Consider the following 19,157-nt stretch of genomic DNA (forward strand, 5'->3'; position numbering starts at 1 on the left):
AAGCCAGGGAATGTGTCGTTCCTGGTTCGTCCAGGCCCCACATGGGCAGAAGTTACGAGAGAAATGTAGCCACGCAGCTGACGTCCAACAGGCCTGCCCATCCTCAGAGACGTACAAGATATTCTAAGCCAGTAATTTCATACCGTGTTGGTGCTCTTGGGTAACAAGGGCTGGCTGTTACACAAGCCTCATGCACAGGCTGGAAAAGATTCGTCTTATCGTAGAATCATAGAATCATAGAATAGTTTGGGTTGGAAGGGACCTTTAAAGGTCATCTAGTCTTCCCGACTCCCTCTGCAGCCTGGCCAGAGATGATCAGTGATCCTGATACGGCAGAGGGCCGGCTGCTGTTACAGGGTAACCCAAGGGCACCCCAAAGTGCTGAAGCATAAAAACACACTGCCACCTTTCCGTGCCTCAGGTGTCCCCCTCCCTGTTTGCAGGCACTACAGAAGGGCAAGACAAAGGTACCCGGCAGCGGTCGGGCAATGATGGAGAGGACGTGAGCTGCCCATCGCTTCCCAGCTCTTGAAACACGTGAGCTCTCTTTCCAGGGGTAGCAACGGCAGTAGCCAAAAGCCTGAACTTTGCTTCCAGAAGGAATCAGCTGTTGAGCTGAGCAAATCGTGATGCTGTTCGGGGTGGGTGGAAGAAGGGAGGGAGGGAAAGCCAAGCCTGACACGGGCCAGAGCAGGGGGGGAGGCACTCACAAAGGCCTCGGAGGCAGGATGGAAAAGGCAGTAATTACATAAGACCACTTGGCGAGCATCTGGCTGGAGTCAGCTGGGCCCCGCCAGCCCTCCCTCCCCGCGCTGCTAACCGGGAGCAGCTGAGGATACAGATAACCCCGCGTGGGACCCCTCCGGAGGGGAGCGGAGGTAAGAGATCCTCCGCTTCCCCTCCCGGCAATGGTCTTGGAGAGTGGGAGCAGAGGGGTGGGGAAAGGGAAAGCGGCTGTGCTGGAGGAGAAGCAGCCAGGAAGGGGAAGAGAAGGGGTTGTTTCTCTTCCTCTTGGTGCGGATGATACCTTTGCTCCAGAGGTTTTGGTGAGGGAGGAGCCCTGAAAGGCGAGCGTGTGGGTGTTTGTGGGTAGATGCGAGCATGTGTGTATGTGTAGCAGGGCAGGGGGTCCACATGTGCAGAAGGGGAGCTGAGCTGTACTCAGCGGGTGGAAAGGGGAGGAAACGTCAAAGTAATTTCCTTCCTTCTGTACCTGTGGTAGAGAGGGTTAACAGGATGGAGGCAGTCACTGGGGGACAGCCAGGCTTCATCCCCCTACTTTGCCCTGGGCAGGGATTGCAGGAGGAGGGAGGAAATGTAGAAGAAGGATGAAGCAGCTGCTTTTGAGCAGGGATCGTTGCAGTCCAATCTGGCCAGAGTTTCCCTGGGCTGTCTCCAAGGCAGAGTGTGCGATGAGGGAGAAGGGAAGACTGTTGAGCACACAAGGTGCCTTCAGGCTTGGGTTACACTTAAAAGCATGGCTGGCACAGGGTTATTGGATAGCATTCTCAAAACTCCTGTCTTTGAGCACTTGGCCATACAAGCCAAAACCTCCTGCAAATGTGGCTGCCCTGCAAAATATTACTGGTACAGCCAGTTCCCTTCAGGGAGCAAGCGATATTACCCTGGCAAAAGTGTCTTCACTGGCATAAACTGCTGCCCAGCTGGGCAATGCCACCAGTGCAAGGCTTTGTCTGCTGGCTCCCCGCGGGTCCCTATTCAGCTCAGATGAGACATTAAATACAAAGTCCTGCTCACTGCCCACTGTGGGTTGTTCTTGCAGTCAGATGAGAAAAAGGCAAAGACCCCAGCTGATGAGGTCCTCCACGAAGAACGTTTGCTTGGTTGTGAGCAACTCAGGAATGCAGATGGAAAGGTGGGATGGAAATGAGGGCAATGGCCTTCCCTGCTACCTGTTCCCCTTGGAAAGGTAGGGGAGGCCAGACATAAGGCAGAGTGCTGCAAAAGGGGGTAATGTCATGCTTGGAAATAAGCCAGGCAAGAAAACCTGAGGGAGTGAGCCACTGCAATAGCTTTGATGGGACAGAGAGGAACTCTGCCTTCACTGTCAGTCTGTGAGTTTTCATGCACCCCAGAAAATTTATTGGCTTTCAACAATAGTACTGTCAGTTGCCAAAATCCCCACCAGCAGCAAGCAGGAGTAGACAACACAACTGATCACAAAAACCCGCTTCTGTCAGCTGGCAAGGCTCCATTAGCAAGAAGTGTTGCCCTAACCCTTCCCCCTCTCATTTTCCAAGAGGGGAAACTGAGGCACAGGCAGACGTGGGAGACTTGCAATGGGTCTCATTGTGTGTCAGTGCTGGAGCCTGGCTAGGAACTCACGAGCACAGCAGCGAATTTCTTGGTCCTCTTCCTGCCCCGGCTGGGAGGTATGTTCGCTCCGTGTTCATTGAGCTCCAGGCTGACAGGCAGCCTGAGAATATCTCCAGACCTCCCAGCCCCCCTTCCTCCCTTCCCCCCAGCTTGCAGCACATATTTTCCCAGAGTTTTCCGCTTGCTCCTCCAGTGGTGCTGGGGTCCTGCCAAACGCCAGCCACTCTCTGGGAAGCGGGGCCTCCCATTCCCAAACCAAACAAATGGGAGATGGAAAACAAAAAAAAAAAGTCCAAGCACACGTAGACACACACACAACCCTTTCCCCCTCAGAAACCTTGGAGCCTTCTCCAGCTTCTCTTGGAAACTGCAGGAGGCACAGTGCTGACTTGGCGCTTCTGGCCCCTGCGGAAGAGAGCTATTGCCCATCCTTCCTTCTGCCTCCCTAACATAGATATGTGCACCCCCACTGGGTATAAGTTCCCAAATCCAGTTTTGCTGCAGGGTAGGAACCCCAAATATCCTCTTCCCAACAGATTCTGCAGCGTAAGAAAAGTCTCCTGTCTCCCGCCCCCTGCACTTTTCCCCCCCAAAATGCCCTTCATTCTCAGATTCTGGTGCAGACACGTAGTGCTCACCCCAACAGCACAAGCACGTTAGCTTGGCGCTAGGCTCGGGGCAAAGATCATGACCAGGGTTTGTTCCAGATGCTCAGCTTTGCTGGCAGGCAGCTCCCCGCAGCGGGGCTGTGCTTCAGGCCAGGCACACCCCTCCCTTGCAAACTGCTCAGCCGGGGACCTGACCAGGGGATGTGACCGGGGCATGACACACTCCGGAGTACAAGGCTGGGGGCTCTGCCCAGGGAGGGGGGATGACCAGAGAGGGAAAAAAACGATGCCTCTCCCAGTTGGCAGATAAGCCTGCTAGAAATATCGTGCCTGGGGCGAGCAGCTGCAGTGATGTGCAGAAGAAACAATGCAGGAGAGAATGAAAGATGAAGTTTGGGGACTATAAGTGGGACAGGCGCAACTGGGGAGAGAGCACAGCCAACGAAGTGAAGGGCTAATGCGTGGGATGAGGGACTAACGCAGGGGAGTGAGGGCAGAGTCCCGCACCATCCCACCTGAAGGAAAGTGTCTCTCTTGCACCCATGCACCCCACCTTGCCCATCCTGAGATGCTCAGGGTGGGTGGGACACTGCCCTGCTGCCTACGCACCCTTCGCACAGGATGCAATCTGCATTTTGCTGACCAGGGCTAGGCTGTTTGGAAGCGAAAAAGCAGAGAAAAAAAAAAAAACATATATAAGGAAAAGGCACTACCTAAGAAAGAGTTAAAAGGCGCCGAAACCCAAGCCGTTTGCAATGGAGAGCGCCCAAAGCCAGGGAGGGAAAAGGAGGGAGAGGAGAGGGGAGGGAGCAGGTCCAAGCCCAGCTTGCGCGCCCAGTCAGCTCTCAGCAGTGCCTGTGCCAAGAGCCAGCTTTCTTAAAGCCATGGGCCCAGGGGCCGGCTTTGCAGGCGGAGGGGAGCCCTCGAGCAGGGGCTGGGAAGCACAGAGGGGAGCCCTCAGCCTCCGGGGTGAGCTGCCACGCTGCGCTGGGGTGCAGGCAGAGGGAAGGGGGGGCAGAGGCTGGAAGAGGGGCTTTCTCAGCTTGTTTGCGTGTCTGTCTTTCGTAAGCATACTTCTCTGCAGGCTGCCTGCTCCGAGCTTTGCTTCCTTCGCTGCGGCAGAGCCGCTCCCGTTTGGTCTGTCTGCAAAGGCCTGGCACTGCCTGCTGCTCTTGGAGGAGCCGGCCATCCCTTTGGGAGGGTGCTGGGGTTGCTGAGGACATAACTGAGCATTGATGGGAGGGGGCTGAGGCACAGAGAGGGATGGGGTTTGGTGGGGGGAAGGAGGGGGATGAAGTTAAGTTCCCAGCCCACAGGAGAAATGGGGTCTCTGCAGAGAAGTGGGGGTCAGACTCTATCTGGGACAGCGGGGTTGCTGGGTTAGACTCCTGTAAAGAGTTGATACCTAGTGACTGGAGAAGTTTTTTACAGCCCTCCCCACAGATTCAGCAGCCTACTGGAGCATGCTTTTGCTGAAGGGGCTGTGTGGTTTGCCATGTCTCCTTCCTCTACCCCAGCCTGGGGACTGAATCTTCTAGTGGCTCCAGTGGTTCACCTAGTGAGGGTCAAGCCTTCTTCCAGGGTTAGCACCTAGTCTCCATTGGTCTGGGCAGAAGGGCGTGGGGCATCCTCTTGGGCCATGCGGTTGCTACTCCAATTGCAGCCTTGAACCTCCAGGGACTTCAAACATGTAAACTCCCTCCACAGGACAATGCCATTTCACCCCACCCCTGGCTCCAGCTACAGAAAGATGTTTTGTGGTGATCTCTGCTCCATCCCCCATGTCCTCCCCTTCTTATACCTCACTCTGGCACTTCCTCATGTCTTCCCAGGTCACCATGGACATAATTTACCTGCGCACACCTCTGGCCTTCCTTCTTCTCCCTCTTGTTGTGCTTGGGGCACCCACTGATGAACCCAACCTCACAGAACCAGCACCTGGTGCTTGCAAGCGCTGTTGTGACCCACTGGACTCTTCTACAGATGCCCCACCGCTCCCCCCCAGCCACCACCACTTGCCCTACCCAATGCCGGAGGTCCGTCCCTATATCAACATCACCATACTGAAGGGTAAGTGCCCATCTCGGCCCTGAGATGCCAAGGCCTGCTCAGGGACCAGTGGCACTGCGGTGGAGGTGACAGCTGGGTTGCTGGCATGCTGGTTATGCTAACAGACTGCCAGATGCCATCCTGAAGGGTATGTGCCCACAGACATTGTGCCCAGGGTTTAGATGTTTTGTGCTGTGATCAAGAGTAGCCTGGGGGGCGGGAAGTCAGTGCTGTGACCTCTGTGTCTCAGGATGCTGCCTGCTACCAGCTCTTCCTCCCTGCTAGCACAGGAGTGGCAGCGGCAGACATCTTCCTTGCCTCAGACTTCCAGAGTCCTGTAGTGCCTGCAGAGTGAAGGAGCAGTCTCTATCTAGCTGCAAAATAAGCAGGTTTGGAGGGTAGGCATTGGCATCTGGCAAGGCTGTGAGGAAACCTTCTCCAGCTCCATGGGTCACATGCATTTTGGAGAGGGAGGAGGGCAAGGGGAGGCAGCAGCTATTTGCAAGCACCTCCAGGCTAACTGGCAGTGACCCCCAGCCTGTTCCACCCTGCTGTGGCTGGCTTGGCTAACAGGAAAAGCTCCCTATTTTAGATCAGCTCCTCCCTTCAGGGCTCCCCTTTTAGCCTTTGCTGCGGGCAAAAGCCTGTTCCCAGCTGGATCCCGCTCCACTCACTTATTGTTGCTCTGTGGTTCCTCTGGGCTAGCTGGGCAGATGTTCCCCCTTCCCTGCCCAGCCTGGAAATAGAATCATAGAATCATAGAATAGTTTGGGTTGGAAGGGACCTTTAAAGGTCATCTAGTCCAACCCCCCTCCAAGAAGCAGGGACATCTTCAGCTAGATCAGGTTGCTCAAATAGCTGCAATCCATCAAAGCTCAGAAGTGTGACTGGGGCAGAGAGAGGCCTGGACTAGGGGGACCTGCAATACCTTGCAGGGGATGGAGAGGAGAAAAAGAACAAGGCACAAATTTGGGATGCTGTCACTTGTGCTGGAGGCTGCTCTGACCCCCATCTCTTCTCTCTATACACAAAGTATGCTCTGGTGCTGCTCTCTCTCTGTATTGATGCCTGCCCAAGTGTGTGACAGGCAATGCACAAACCCCAGGGTAGAACTGCAGTATTAATTATACAGGATGCCCAAAGGATGCCGGTATTGTCAAAGTACCAGCCCTCTAACTTGCAGTGCACCATCCACTACGTCCAGCCTGGATCTTTTCACTCTGACCCATCTCATTGTCCCTCTCTAGTCATATTCTCCCACAGGCATTAGCACTTCTTCCTCTTCTCCAGCCAACAGCAAGAACAGTGTGCACACTATGTGGGTCATAGGAGAGGTGTGTGGGAGGGCAGGGGCTGTGGTGGAGGTAAAGGAGTGTAGAGGAGGAAGAAGAGATGAAGAGACCCAGTGGTACTTTGCACTGCTGGGCTCCCTCTCAGGCTGAAGTCTCCTAGGGACAGGTCCTAGTGCCTCCAGCAAGGCCATATCAAGTGGTGAGCAGGGGGTTCGTTAAGAGACGAGACTCCAGTCCCACCCAGAGCTCTGCTAGCTCCTTTCCCATGAAGCACAATGATGTTGTAACCCTCAGGAGCGTTCCTTCTTCTGGCATTGCCCCATCCTTGAGCAATCCTCTGCCTCCTCATTAGGCTTTCTCACTGCTGCTTCCACTTCTCCCTCTGGGTATCACACAGGAGTTGTGTCCTCTGCTTCCTCTTGTAGGAGAGAAAGGAGACCGGGGAGAGCCTGGGATGCCAGGGAAATGGGGCAAAGAAGGACCACGAGGCGAGCGGGGTGCCCAGGGCCAGAAAGGCAGTAAAGGACAGATGGGCACAGCGGGAGATCCTTGCAAGCATCAGTATGCTGCATTCTCTGTCGGTCGCAAGAAAGCGCTGCACAGCAGCGAGGGCTTCCAGGTCTTGATCTTCGACACTGTCTTCGTCAACCTCTACAGCCACTTCGACATGTTCAATGGCAAATTCTACTGCTATGTGGGTGGACTTTACTATTTCAGCCTCAATGTCCACACCTGGAACTTCAAGGAGACCTACATGCACATCATGCACAACGAAGAAGAGGCAGTCATCTTGTATGCCCAACCCAGCGACCGCAGCATCATGCAGAGCCAGAGCCTCATGCTGGAGCTTCAGGAAAATGATGAGATTTGGGTGAGGCTCTACAAGCGGGAGCGGGAGAATGCCATTTACAGTGATGATGTTGATGTGTACATCACCTTCAACGGGTACCTGGTCAAGCCCAGCCTTGACTAACTGCCTCTTCTCCTTCTTGGGCCCTCTTTGGCCTTTTCCTTCTTCCTCTCTCTCTCTCTTTACTGCCCGCAACCACTGCAAATCACTTGGAAATGGGCCTGTGAAGTCTCAGGCACTGAGTGTGAAACTTGCCGCACTGGCTCCCACCTCACGCTCTCTTGTAGCCAGGCCTGTATCTGACCATTTACAGCGTGACACTACCATCTCTCGCCCCCTCACCTCATGACTCCAACTTAGGTTATTGGCTTCTTCTAAATCTGCCAGCAAGCTGTGTCTGGCATTTAGGGTCCTAGAGCAGGAGGAAAGCTAAAATGCTGCTCCTGGGGATGTCTCCCTCCTTGGCGCTTCATACACAAAGGACTCCTGTAGAAAGGGCTAGAAAGTCCTCACTGCCCAGGTGCATCTTGGCTCCTCTTCGTCCCAGCTAGACGTGCCAGTTTTGCAGCCTGCAACATGGCCATAATGTCACCTCTCACATCTGTAGTCTGGAGAGCGGACTGGGGCTTGATGGCCTCCTGTAGCACAAGGAAGCTGTAGGAGCAGTGAGAGACAATACTGCCTTTCCAGAAAGGGGACTGTTGGCCTTCTGAAGTATGTCATTGGCTTTCCTTAGACACCCTTCCGGGTCACAGAGTCCAGGTTGGCTGTAAAATCTAGGCCTGGTGGGATTGTTCTCTTCTGTGCCAGCTCTAGCTCTTCGAAGAGACGAAGGGCCAGACACTCAGCCAGACCCTTCAGAGGCATTGCCGTTGAATCAGTAGAGCTCACCACTCTATTCCTACTAGGGATCATAAGTACAGAATGAGAAAGACCAAACCTCCCTCCCAAACCTCCCTCCCAAACCTCCCCTGGGGTGGTCTCAGTTCCCCGTTGTGGGAAGCTAGTCCAGACAATAAACCCAAATCTGCTCTCTTCTTTGGCAGAGGTGCACCCATGCCCTTCCATTGGTATCAGCAGTCATCCCTAACACTTGCTGGTGTGAGGGAAGAGACAGGCCCTGGCTCCTGCATGCCATTACATTGTCCTCCTGAAGGTGGTTCTCCCACGTTGGTATTGAGGGACCACTGCTTCAGGACCTGAGCTGGAGGCTGTAAGGGCAATTGCAGTTAAATCAGTTCCAAACCTGGGCAGGTTGGCACTTCTTTGCCTCTGTGATGGAAAAGAGATAGAGGTGAGACTACAGTACCTCACCTGAGGGTTAAAAGCTTCCCTGCCACATGCTCTGTGCCATTTTCTGGTGATCTCATCAGAGCAACTGCGAAAAGCATGTGGCTAAAACAAACCCTCGCTGCTCTTGTCAGGTTGGAGATGTCGCAGTGGGAAAGGAATGCCAGCAGTAGGGTTTTCTAGTACTATTTGTTCTGGTCTCACACTGCTCTCACTCACATCCCTCTGGGATTGCTATGGTCCTGGGGGGAGCAGGTGAGGCACTTTGAAAAACCTACTTCCACATGTTGTGATGCTCCCATAAACAGCAGTGCCAAGAGTTGTCTCTTTTTTGAGTCTCAGGACAGGACAAGCAGGAGAAACTGTATTTCTCCTCTACCCGTCACTGATAATGAAGTCTTCTGCTGTCTCGCAATTAGCCATGGTCTCTGCCTATAGCACCTGGGACTACCAGAACTCTCTCATAGGAGATACGTATCATTATACAGGATTAGGTCTGGTACACGCAGCCCGGGATGGCAAAGGCACAGGGACCCAGGCTAAATATTAAAAATGACCTTGAGAGAATTGCAGGACATTTTCTCTCTTGCCCTGTTTACTTACGCTTCCTGCTTTGCTAAGGAAGCTGTACAGACTGGAATGAGTTTCAGGCATTTTCTGCCCTGGATCCTCCCCACCACTGTCACTGAGGCAATGGCTATAAAAACAAGGTTTCACTGAGGCAAAGCTGGGTTTTTCCCAGGGAAATATATGATGATGGGATCATGGGAACTAAAGGAGACTGTGAGTTTCTTCCCCTCCCTTAACAGGTCAAGCGTGTGGAATTGCTCAGAGACAGGATTTCAGGCAGTGGAGAGGAAGCAGCATGCTGGGAGGTGATGCTCAGGACCGAATCCCTTTCTCTCTTCCTCAACAGGCTGCAAACCCAGATATTGTCTATTTACAGTGTATAGTGCCCCTGTGTCTCCCTGAAGAGAAGCAAGCCTCTCTAACACTGAATATCTCCAGAAAAAAGCTTCCTTCTTCCTCCTTTTCTATTTGGTGTTTGAATGCCAGTGATAGGTCTCATGTGCTACCCATGAGCAGATAGCGCCTGATGCACATGAGAGAGGAGGGCAGGGGGACCAAAGGGTATGTTTAACAGGCTTCTTGGTGCTAAACAAGATGGCAATCCCTTGGTGCTAAATCAGATTTCAGGAGTATTGGGTGCTTTCTGGAAGGTGTAGTAGGCTGAGTTGTAATGTACTGTGGAATTAATGGTGCTTTATGTTACAAAACCAAACAAACTTCAAGAACTTTTGTATTTTTTTTTTTTTCAGTGGTATTAAACTTTTTTGCCTGGTCGTTTTGCACTTAGATCTGCTTTTCCTTCCCAACCTATTCCTTCTAGCTCTGGTTATCGCTGAATACTGCAATAGAAAAGACACTGACCTGAAAGAGACAGGTGAAAAATCTAACTCAGGTCTGAAACTTCCCTGGGCAATCCTTGGCAATCTTCTGTCTGTTTCCTTTGGGGAAAACCATAACTTTAAAGCTTTTTACTGCTTTGACACTTCTAATTATGATGACCCTCTCCTCTCTGCTAGGAAAGCTTTAAGCAAATTCAAGGAAGGATTCTTTGGAAATTACCAAAAAAACAGGACAACACAATGGGTTGTAGGATTAGGCTTCAAGTTTTAAATAATTCTATTGAGGAAGGCCTGGCTAATGCTGGAATTCTCTTAAGGGGGATCAGACCCTTTATCCTGTGAAATTTTTAGCACATCCTTCTGTCAGCATGTGTGTTTTCTGTTTTCCCTGTGGTGTTTCTCTTTTGTCTGCCAAGAGGTAAAAGCAGGAACTATAGGCATAGAAGGGACATTAAACTGTTGACTAGACACTTGTGCTTGCTAAAAATGGGGTGGGTGGCAGTTCCAGAGTTAAGCTGGACACACATTTTTGGAAGACCTGTGTGTGATGGGAAAGGCTTGAGGTTCAGGTCAGAGGTGGAAGGACAAGTGGCGATTGCCCATAAAGTTGGGGAAAACGGGGAGACGTGAGGGGGGAGTGGAGACTTGGAGGCTTGAGTGGAAGATCTAGGAAGGGTAGAGTCCTAAGGACAAGGAGATGCCTACTGAGGTCTCAGTGCAGGTTGAAGAGGTAAGTGGGGGTTTTTTTATCATCTTTGGGGTTTGGACTGAGGGGCCTCCTGAAGTGGAGGAATGGACAAGAAAACAGAGGAGATGCCCATATAGGACCTTCTGGTTTGAGTTTAATTCATCTTCACGTAGCTTCTCCTGTGGTTTGACATGTCCCAGACACTTTGTTTGGCAAGGGATGGAAAACATAATCATACGCATCCTTACAGGCCTCTTTGGTTCTGTGTCAGGCCCTGAGCTAGGGCTATATATATATATGTAGTAAATGTGATACTCTGTCAAATTGGGAGCCCAGCCTTCTTCGGGTTTTTTATTTACTTCTGAGGAAGCAGTCAGAAACATGTCCTCAGGAAGTGCAGGGCTTGTGCATGTTCCTGGCCCCTTGAGGTGAGATGCTGCTAGATTGGAGGTGCCTTTGTCACACTTACAAAAGGTGAGGAGTGAGGGAGGAGGGCGGAGCGGAAATGTGTAGCCAGACTTTCTAGAAAATTTTTCTATGATTCAATCCTTCAGCCTACCCAATTGGAGAGGAAAGTGCCACCTGAAGAGTCTCTTCAGCCAAATCCCTTGGGCCTAAGATACATGCGTGACAAATGGAGTCTGTAGCCGGTGCCACCCATCACACCATGGATGCCCGGCTGGGGAGTTGCCATAGGTGAGGCTCAGCTCAGGCACGGTGGACCCTGCAATGCTGTTGAAGGAAAAAGGGCTAGACTGGGTCTAGCGGGTGCCGGCATGCCCTGATGGCCACGAGACCTCCAATCACCTCATTCACCCTAGGGATGGGTCCTTTTCCATGCAATGGGGCTGCCCTGTGGTATGTGAGCCTGGGGTTGGTGACAGCCAGCACCTCTCTCCTGGGCAAAGCAAGAAGCGTGCCCTGGAGTGGGCAGCAACAGCACTACCCCTGGGGCCGTGCCTCTCTTTTCCCCTGAAAGGCAGGTCCAAGCTCTGCTGCAAAGGGCTCTGCAGTCACGTCTCAAGCTTGTATGTGCCAAAGGGTTGGCCCTTTAAACTGGCTTCCTGCAGGTTTGTGGTCTTGCAGGTATGAAACGGGGGAGAGTGGGAGAGGAGGTAAAGGGCAGGATATGGTGGAGTCTCTGGGGAAGGAAGCACGTGTCGGGGCCAGCTCAGGAGAAGCTGAAGGCCCTGCGATAACTCCTTCCCCTGGGAAAGGGGAAGAGAGAAGCAGGGCAAGAAAAGGTATGTAAAAAGAGACCTTTGACACTGCTGCGGGCACTCAGATGGACACAGGTGCACGTGCCTGCACCCAAAGTGCCAGAAAGGGCAGGGCTGCAGCATGGCAGGACCTGGCTCTGCATCTCCCCTGGCCCTTTGTCAAGGGTGGGCCCAGCAGACGCCAGCAGAGCCCCCGCCTCCCTCCATCCTGTGCATTACAGCTGGATGCCATCAATGGGTTGAACCTGCCCCGGATCCTCTGTTTCTCACCTTCCCTTTCCCATTGCTGGCCAGGAGCTGCCGTTGGGCCCAAAGGGCTGGATGCAGACCCTGCCCGCGGCTGCGTGGGTGATGGGGCACAGCTGCATTGCCGAGGGCCATCGTTCCACCTCCTCTGACCACAGTGGGAAAACCACAGTGGGAAGCCGTGCGGGGCTTCAGGGGCCAGCTCGGTGCCACACTCTTCTATGACACCCACACATGTATGCACACACACATACCAGCCCCATATGGACATCTCTCACCTTCCTGCCAACGGAAACTGTTGCCCTTTGCAAGCCTGGCTCGCTCTGAAGATGCTATCAGGTGGGTAGAGGGGGACTGCGGCTGCAGGCCTCTTCGGTACAAGCACAGCTCCCTCACTTCATGACATGCCTCCCCACTTCTCCCACAAGCCCTCTATGATCTCTCTCCCCACAGTTATACCACGGTGAATGCCAGGGCAGAAGGTTTAAATCAAAGGCTTCTGACAGTTTCTCAACCCACAGACCAGTCCCATCTCTGGAGTTTGTGTCACTTAACTCACAAATGGCCAGGGAACTATTGGAAAATCTCACACCTTTCCCAGTCTCTGTTTGCAACAACTAAAATGGGAGGGAGCAGGATGGAGAGCTCTTGGGTTGGAGAATCTAAGGGGTAGGGGGCTCCCCATCCACCTGGGAAGGCTGGGCATCCAGCCTTGGGTAAATGGGAGGTGGGGGGGCTGGGTTGTTTCTTCATTCACTTTAACCTATTTGCATCCACGCCTTCGAGAAGCGAGGCTGACCTTCATCAACCTCAAAGCTGCTGAGGTGCCTCGACTGCCAGGGAGCCCAGGCAACGCAAACTGCGATGCACCTCTGAGGTCGGAGATGTGTCCAAGCCTCGCTGGTTGCTACTGAGGACAGTTGCAATGCTTCAGAGTAGCCAGAGGAAGGAAATGCCCAGGGAGATGAAGGAAGACAACGGGTCTCCTGGCTAACTGACATCCATCCTGTAGGCATCATTTTCACTGTTCTGGTCCCCTGCTCTAAAGTTCTGACCACACTCCAGGTGTTTGACATAACAATGTCCTAGTGCCAGACTTGGGCAAACATCTTCCATGAGGTGCCTGAGGCTCACTGCATTCCCCTGCTTGCCCCACACATGCTTTTCTGGGCTTATGGCATTCTCCCATTTGTGTCCTCCATTCTTCCCCTGAAGTAGTGGAATGAAGCAGAGCACTAGAAAGGACTTTCCAGGCAACAAAGCCCTGTCCCCTGCAGCCACAGGCAGCAATTCAGCAGATCTTCTGGGCCAAGGGCCCACAGAATTACTATTACCACAGCCCGAAACACCTCCCAATCCCTTGCTTTGCCTGACTCCCACTTCTTTCCATGTGGTATGCTAGTGGCGTTGTTTGACTCTTTAGATGACTTATGCAGGCTTTTACAGTTGTACCATGTTTCAAGCTTGGTCCTGCAAGGCTTTGAAATGTTTTTTTGAAATTCCATTTGTTCGTGGTATGTCAGAGTCTGAAGCACTCCCCCGACCCTAGGAGAGGCTTGCTTCTCCTCCCCCATCCCCAACCCTGCCAGCTGTGGAGGCAGAACAGCTATGCCTTCATTGCAACGGCTAGACCAGGCAGGGACAACGGTATGTTGGGTCAGCCCGTGACTCTCCTGTCCTGCAGGGGAGGAAGCTCTGGAGAAATGGAGAGAGGATCACTGCATTGCCTTGTCTTTGCTGCAGGGCTTTTTTTTTTCTACTCCCCCCCTCCTTTAAACTCCTGTGCCAGCCCTCCTCACCATTGCAGAGCACTGTGCAGGGAGCTCTCTGAGTGCAAAGTTCAGGGGAAGCAGTGGGAGGGTCAGGTGAGGACTGAGAAGGGCGAGAGGAAAAGGTCAGTGACGCAAGCCCAAAGCGATGGCTCTCAGCTGAGCTGCTCTGCTCTTTGTCCGTGGTGCGCTATTTCTACTCGGCAACAATTCACACATCTGGGGACCACAACTCCTTCCACCGCCCACGCTCTTCACCTCCCCCCTCAAAGGGGCTGAGGCAGGGGAGGGGGGAAGGAGGGAGAGATACTGCACCAGGCTGCCAGCATAATTTCCAAGACTGAAGGGAAAAAAAAACCCGAGCAGTCCTTTTCAACAGCCACCTTCCCTCCAGGCACTGAGCATCTCTGATGAAGGAACCTGCTGCCTGCAAAGGAGGTGGGGAGAATAGGAAGAAAGGGGGGATCCTTTCTCTTGGGGTGCAGGGAGGGGGGAAGGAGGGAGAGATACTGCACCAGGCTGCCAGCATAATTTCCAAGACTGAAGGGAAAAAAAAACCCGAGCAGTCCTTTTCAACAGCCACCTTCCCTCCAGGCACTGAGCATCTCTGATGAAGGAACCTGCTGCCTGCAAAGGAGGTGGGGAGAATAGGAAGAAAGGGGGGATCCTTTCTCTTGGGGTGCAGGGAAGGTCAGCACTGGGGAACAGTACTGACACCCTCATCCTTGAAACATAAAAGCAACAGTGCAAGTTTCCCCTTAAAATTAAGGTCTCACCTGAGCAGACCATGGCTAAGGGAAGACCCTGTACCTGCAGACACATGTTGTCCTTGGCCTGTTTCCAGAGTAAGCATTCGAGTGGAGCCAAGCGCTTGATCCTCTCCGTTTTTCCCCACTCGCCTACAGCTGTGTATGCGTGCACGTGTGTGTTTGTGTGCCCGAATGTGTGCACAGGTGCAGGCAGAGGGCATGCCATCCCAGACCTTCTCCACAGCCTGCTCCCAACTGTGGGGCACGGCACCCTGCCTAAAATAGCTCTCCTAGCCCCGTGCTGGCTGCAAGGGCTGCAATTGCTCTTTTGAGCTGCAGGGAGAGAGAGGATGAAATTATGAACTGCTTCAATGCTCTGTGCCCTTTCCTGCTTCTTATGCGGGAGGTGCTGGAGCAACAGGGAATGGTGATATTCAAAAGGGCATTCCCCTCCTGTCCATGCATGCTGCTCTTAGGAACAGAAGAGGAGGAAAGTGACACCCTGGTCTTGACTTTCTCTCAAGGAACCAAATACCATTTCCCCTGAGACCTCCGCATCCCGTTTCCCAAATACAGGCGCAGTCAATGGGGCAGATGTGGTGAGATGTGGCTTGGGCTTTGTGTTTATAGCAACGAACCTGGAATGTCTCACACATAAAGGGCTTTGTGTCACATCTCTCAAGGAGCACCTTCAGGCTCCTCAGAGGCCACAGTGGGGAAAATAGTAATTTCCACACTACTTGTTTTTTCTCCAAGTGTTGGTCTTGCAGTGTTCACCAGGATCTGGTTAGTATTCTCCAGTAACCAGCAGCCTTTCCTACTCTAGCCCCCCCATCCAGAAAACGGGCTTTTCAATTGCATGCAGCCATGCCCAAAAACCTTGTCAAGATGCAGAGCCGCTCTGCTACAGGCAGTTCACCTCAGAGGAGGGCTCCCTAGGAGGAGAAGTCCTCAGAGGAGCAAGCCCAGAGCTGAAACCCTGACAGAGGTGGGCTCTCAAGAGGGGTGAGGAGCCCTTTGGGCTGACCTGTTTCACAAGGCGGTATGTCACTTGTGGGAACGAAGTGGTCTCAAGTCCTTGGGTCATGTCATGGACCTGGACTTCACCCTTCCCTTCCATTCCTTCCATCCAGGCACACTGGTTGTGGCCATTGCCTTTCTCATCATACCTTCTGCCTCTCAAGGTGGGGAAGAAAGAATAAAGTGCTCAGGACGGGCAACTGGGGGGGCTGAACCTGGGAAACCACAGAGCAGGGGAAAAGATGGCTCTCCTGACTGAGCCCAGGGAGAGACAGGAGCACCAAGCTGTGGGGAGACAGGCAGCTGCATCCAAACAAATCATTTCTGTTCAGGCATTTTAATGACATGAAAGATAATAATTGCCTTAGTCACAAATCAGTACTCCCTGGAAAGGCTTAAGGGTGAGCAGGGGGTTGGCCTTTGGATAAGCATGACATCATCAAGCATATTTTAAAACAAAATCAACAATCTAATTAACTCCCTTTCTAGAAACTGCTCAGGCACAGAGATGAAGAAAATGGAGAAGGAGCAAGGAAAGCTCTGAGCAGAATGGGGGTGGTTGGTGTAATGATTTTTTCCTCTAGAGAAGGAAGGGAAATGTGATTAAATTGGGAGCAAGCCTCGCTAATCAAAGCACTTGAGGGTTTATTCCCAAGAATCTCCTTGCAGTATCACGTCTTGCCTTCAAGCAATTTTGAATGTACAATAAATCTCTGAATTCTTCTCAATTTATTAAGTCTGGAAGCCATCATTGCTTCATATTAGGCTTGTCAAGCATTTGCACACAAGCCCTTCTAACTTTAAATAGAGAGAGACGTAACACATTGTCAGGCTGCAAAACAGAGCAGGGCTTTATCTTTCCAAGACCACCGAGGTAACAAGGTAATAATTTCCCTCAAGGACAAGAGCAGTCGCTGGTGCTGAATAGCAAATCGGCCAGCGTTCAGCTCATTATCTTGCTCAGGCACAGGTTTGATGCAAGGCTGGTCTCTGAATCCAGTGCTGTCCTGCTGTAGATCACATAACTTGCACAGGCACTCCCTCTTCAATACAGGTCTGTGAGCAAGTGCCATAGGCACTTTGGCCGTGCATCTTCAGCATTCAGTGCCAGGGGAACCCTCAGGTACTTGCATAGGTATGTTTTAATACTAGAAGTCAATAATGTCCTTACAGACCTGGGCAGCGGACACCTGCATGCAATGCAGAATCTGGTGCCTGGTCTGCAAATCTCAGTTCTTGAAGAAGATGGGAAGACATCCTTTATGCCCCTTTCTCTGCTGTGGAAATTGAGACGCAGAGAGGATGTGAGAGCTGTACAAATACATTGATAGTCCCACGGGTATGCCACCTTCCTTCCAGTTCACACTGGTGAGTTTTCCGTCGCAGGTGTGCCAGGCTAAGACCATCTGCATACACAGATGCCACGATTTGGCTGACAGAGATCACTTGCAACACTGCTTTGGCTCAAACGCATGCTGTGCCTCACGCACTATGTCCACAGGCTCAGACTGGCCTTTCTTCATGTTGCTGAGCCCAAGGGTACTGAGGAACACAAAGTGTCAGGCCCAGAGTGGGAGACCAGGTCTTCAATGTGTGTCTCTAGGGAGGGACTCCAGGTCCAAGCAGCCCTTGTGGCACTACAAGCAGCCATCGGGGAGGCAGGCATCCACACCTAGGAGCTCTCTTAAGCCTTGAGTCTGCTGCGTGGGCTCCAGCCCTTCAGAGCAAAGTCCTGACACTGTCTAGTTCTACCCAAACATAACGAGGAGCCGGGGATCAGGTCCTGAGTGGGGGCATCTTGTGACTGTCCCGTGCTCGTGCTCATGAGTTCATAGCTATGTGTTCACAGCCAGGCAGGCTAAGAGTGAAACTGCTCAAAAGTAGCATGCTTCCCCTCCCACCCTTGTTTCCCCACTTTTCTGGGCCTGTGACCATCACTGGCAGGGAGTGAAAGTGAACACCTCCTCCACCCCCTCCCACCTGTGGCCCCAGACTTGTCGCGGGTGAGCGTGCCTGCAAATGCCTCAGCTTCCTACCACTTTTACCCATGTTCTGCCTGCCTAGCAGGTCTAGGGAATCCCTACTTTTGAAAATTTGTGTATTTCTGTGTGTAGCTGATGTCTTCTGCTTTTATCAGGATGATCTATCAGGACACTCTCTGTGGGACAGAAGTTGGAAGGGAAGAAACACAGGAATATCATCTGCTGTGTAGGTGGGCTTAATGCTTGCTGCCTGGCATGGTTACCCCATTGTGGTACCTGATCCCAGAACTTAAACTCCATTGCTTAAATGCTCCTCCACGTAAACACAGTGATGGATATTAAACTGAGGGTAGCATTTAGCCTATGGCAGCAACATCCCTAGGGATGATGGAGCAGGAGGAAAAAAAACAGCTTGGCTCTGATGTTGGCCCAAGGTTGCCATTTTGATGCAAAACAAAGCCTCTTTTAGACTGGTAACGTGATCAAATTCAATAAAGAGCTCACTGATACGCTAAACAGTGGTTCTCCGCGGGGCCATTTCTACAGACTTTTTTCGGAGTAGAACCACAATTTAAGGGGAAAATAACGGCAGATGTAGAGCAACGTCGTAGTTTTGAGAAACGCACGTATATAAATGGCAGGAAATTCAATGTAAAGGTTATAGTTAAAACAACATTATTTGGAAAGTACCAAAAATAACCTACAGAGCATCTAGAGATCTTCACAGTGTATCCTGTCAGGAAGCGAACTTTGGTGGCCATCAAGGCTTCTCTGCCCTCATCCCCTCACCTCCCGCTGGCTCTGCACCTTTCCCACTGCTCCATTCCAGAACACCAGAGCAAGATGGATCTACTGAGCCCTCCACTGAGCTCGCCCTTGGTGAGCTGGGTTTGTAAACCACAAGCAAGGCATCCCAGTTAGCCTGGGACTCCAGTCCCAGCTGAAAGCCAGCAAAGGGAAGGGATGTGCCTAGCCTAACGACAGCTAATGAGTTAATGATCATGGGATAATTTCCCACCACGCAGTACTTTTGCCCTTCACTCTCTCTGTTCTCCTGTTCACCTCTGCCATTCTGCAGAGACTCTCAGTGGACACGCAACTGAAATCAGAAGTTTCAGCAGCACTGCTCTTCTCTTACGAAAGCAGAGCGAGGGGAAAAAGATGAGCCTGTGCGTAAGCACCTGCCCCAGCCTTGAGGATTTTTAAAAATTACATTGGCCCTGAAACACCGATCTGGCCCAAACAGCACCTTTAACCAAACCTCCACTTTTACCTGCTGCTTTAACACTGAACAACAACGCTGGCTAGTGAGTTCACCCATCTCAGTCACCATTATGGGGACAGGAAGGTAATCACAAGAACACCTCGCATGTGTCGCTGACAATGTGGTTTTGTTTGGCTTCTCACATTACAAATGGCACCATTCCTAACAATGTCAGTGTAAAGGAGATAAAAAGTGCCAAATTCTCAGTAGCACAACATCCTGGGCAATCAGGTCTGAAAACTGAGCTGACAGCAAGTGTATTTATCCGTATTAGATGGGGTCTGGACACAATTATGGTATCACGCCTGTGTAGGAAACCCTTTCTTACTTACACCACACAGTTGTTGCTTTAGTACATTTTAAACTGCGTTTCCAATGGAAATT

The 19,157-nt window shown here is 52.0% G+C and overlaps 1 protein-coding gene across 1 annotated transcript; it reads left to right on the top strand.

Annotated features, from left to right (window-relative positions):
• Positions 1-3,740: 3,740 nt before the first annotated feature.
• LOC104083493 (complement C1q tumor necrosis factor-related protein 6-like) lies at positions 3,741-7,259 on the top strand. Its single transcript, XM_009586996.1, has 3 exons — positions 3,741-3,914; positions 4,778-5,015; positions 6,712-7,259. Exons 2-3 carry the CDS (start codon positions 4,784-4,786, stop codon positions 7,257-7,259), a joined length of 780 nt encoding a protein of 259 aa, XP_009585291.1. The 5' UTR covers positions 3,741-3,914; positions 4,778-4,783.
• The last annotated feature ends 11,898 nt before the right edge of the window (positions 7,260-19,157 follow it).

This window comes from Fulmarus glacialis, unplaced genomic scaffold (assembly GCF_000690835.1).
Source record: "Fulmarus glacialis isolate BGI_N327 unplaced genomic scaffold, ASM69083v1 scaffold14031, whole genome shotgun sequence".
Classification (NCBI taxonomy): Eukaryota; Metazoa; Chordata; class Aves; order Procellariiformes; family Procellariidae; genus Fulmarus; species Fulmarus glacialis.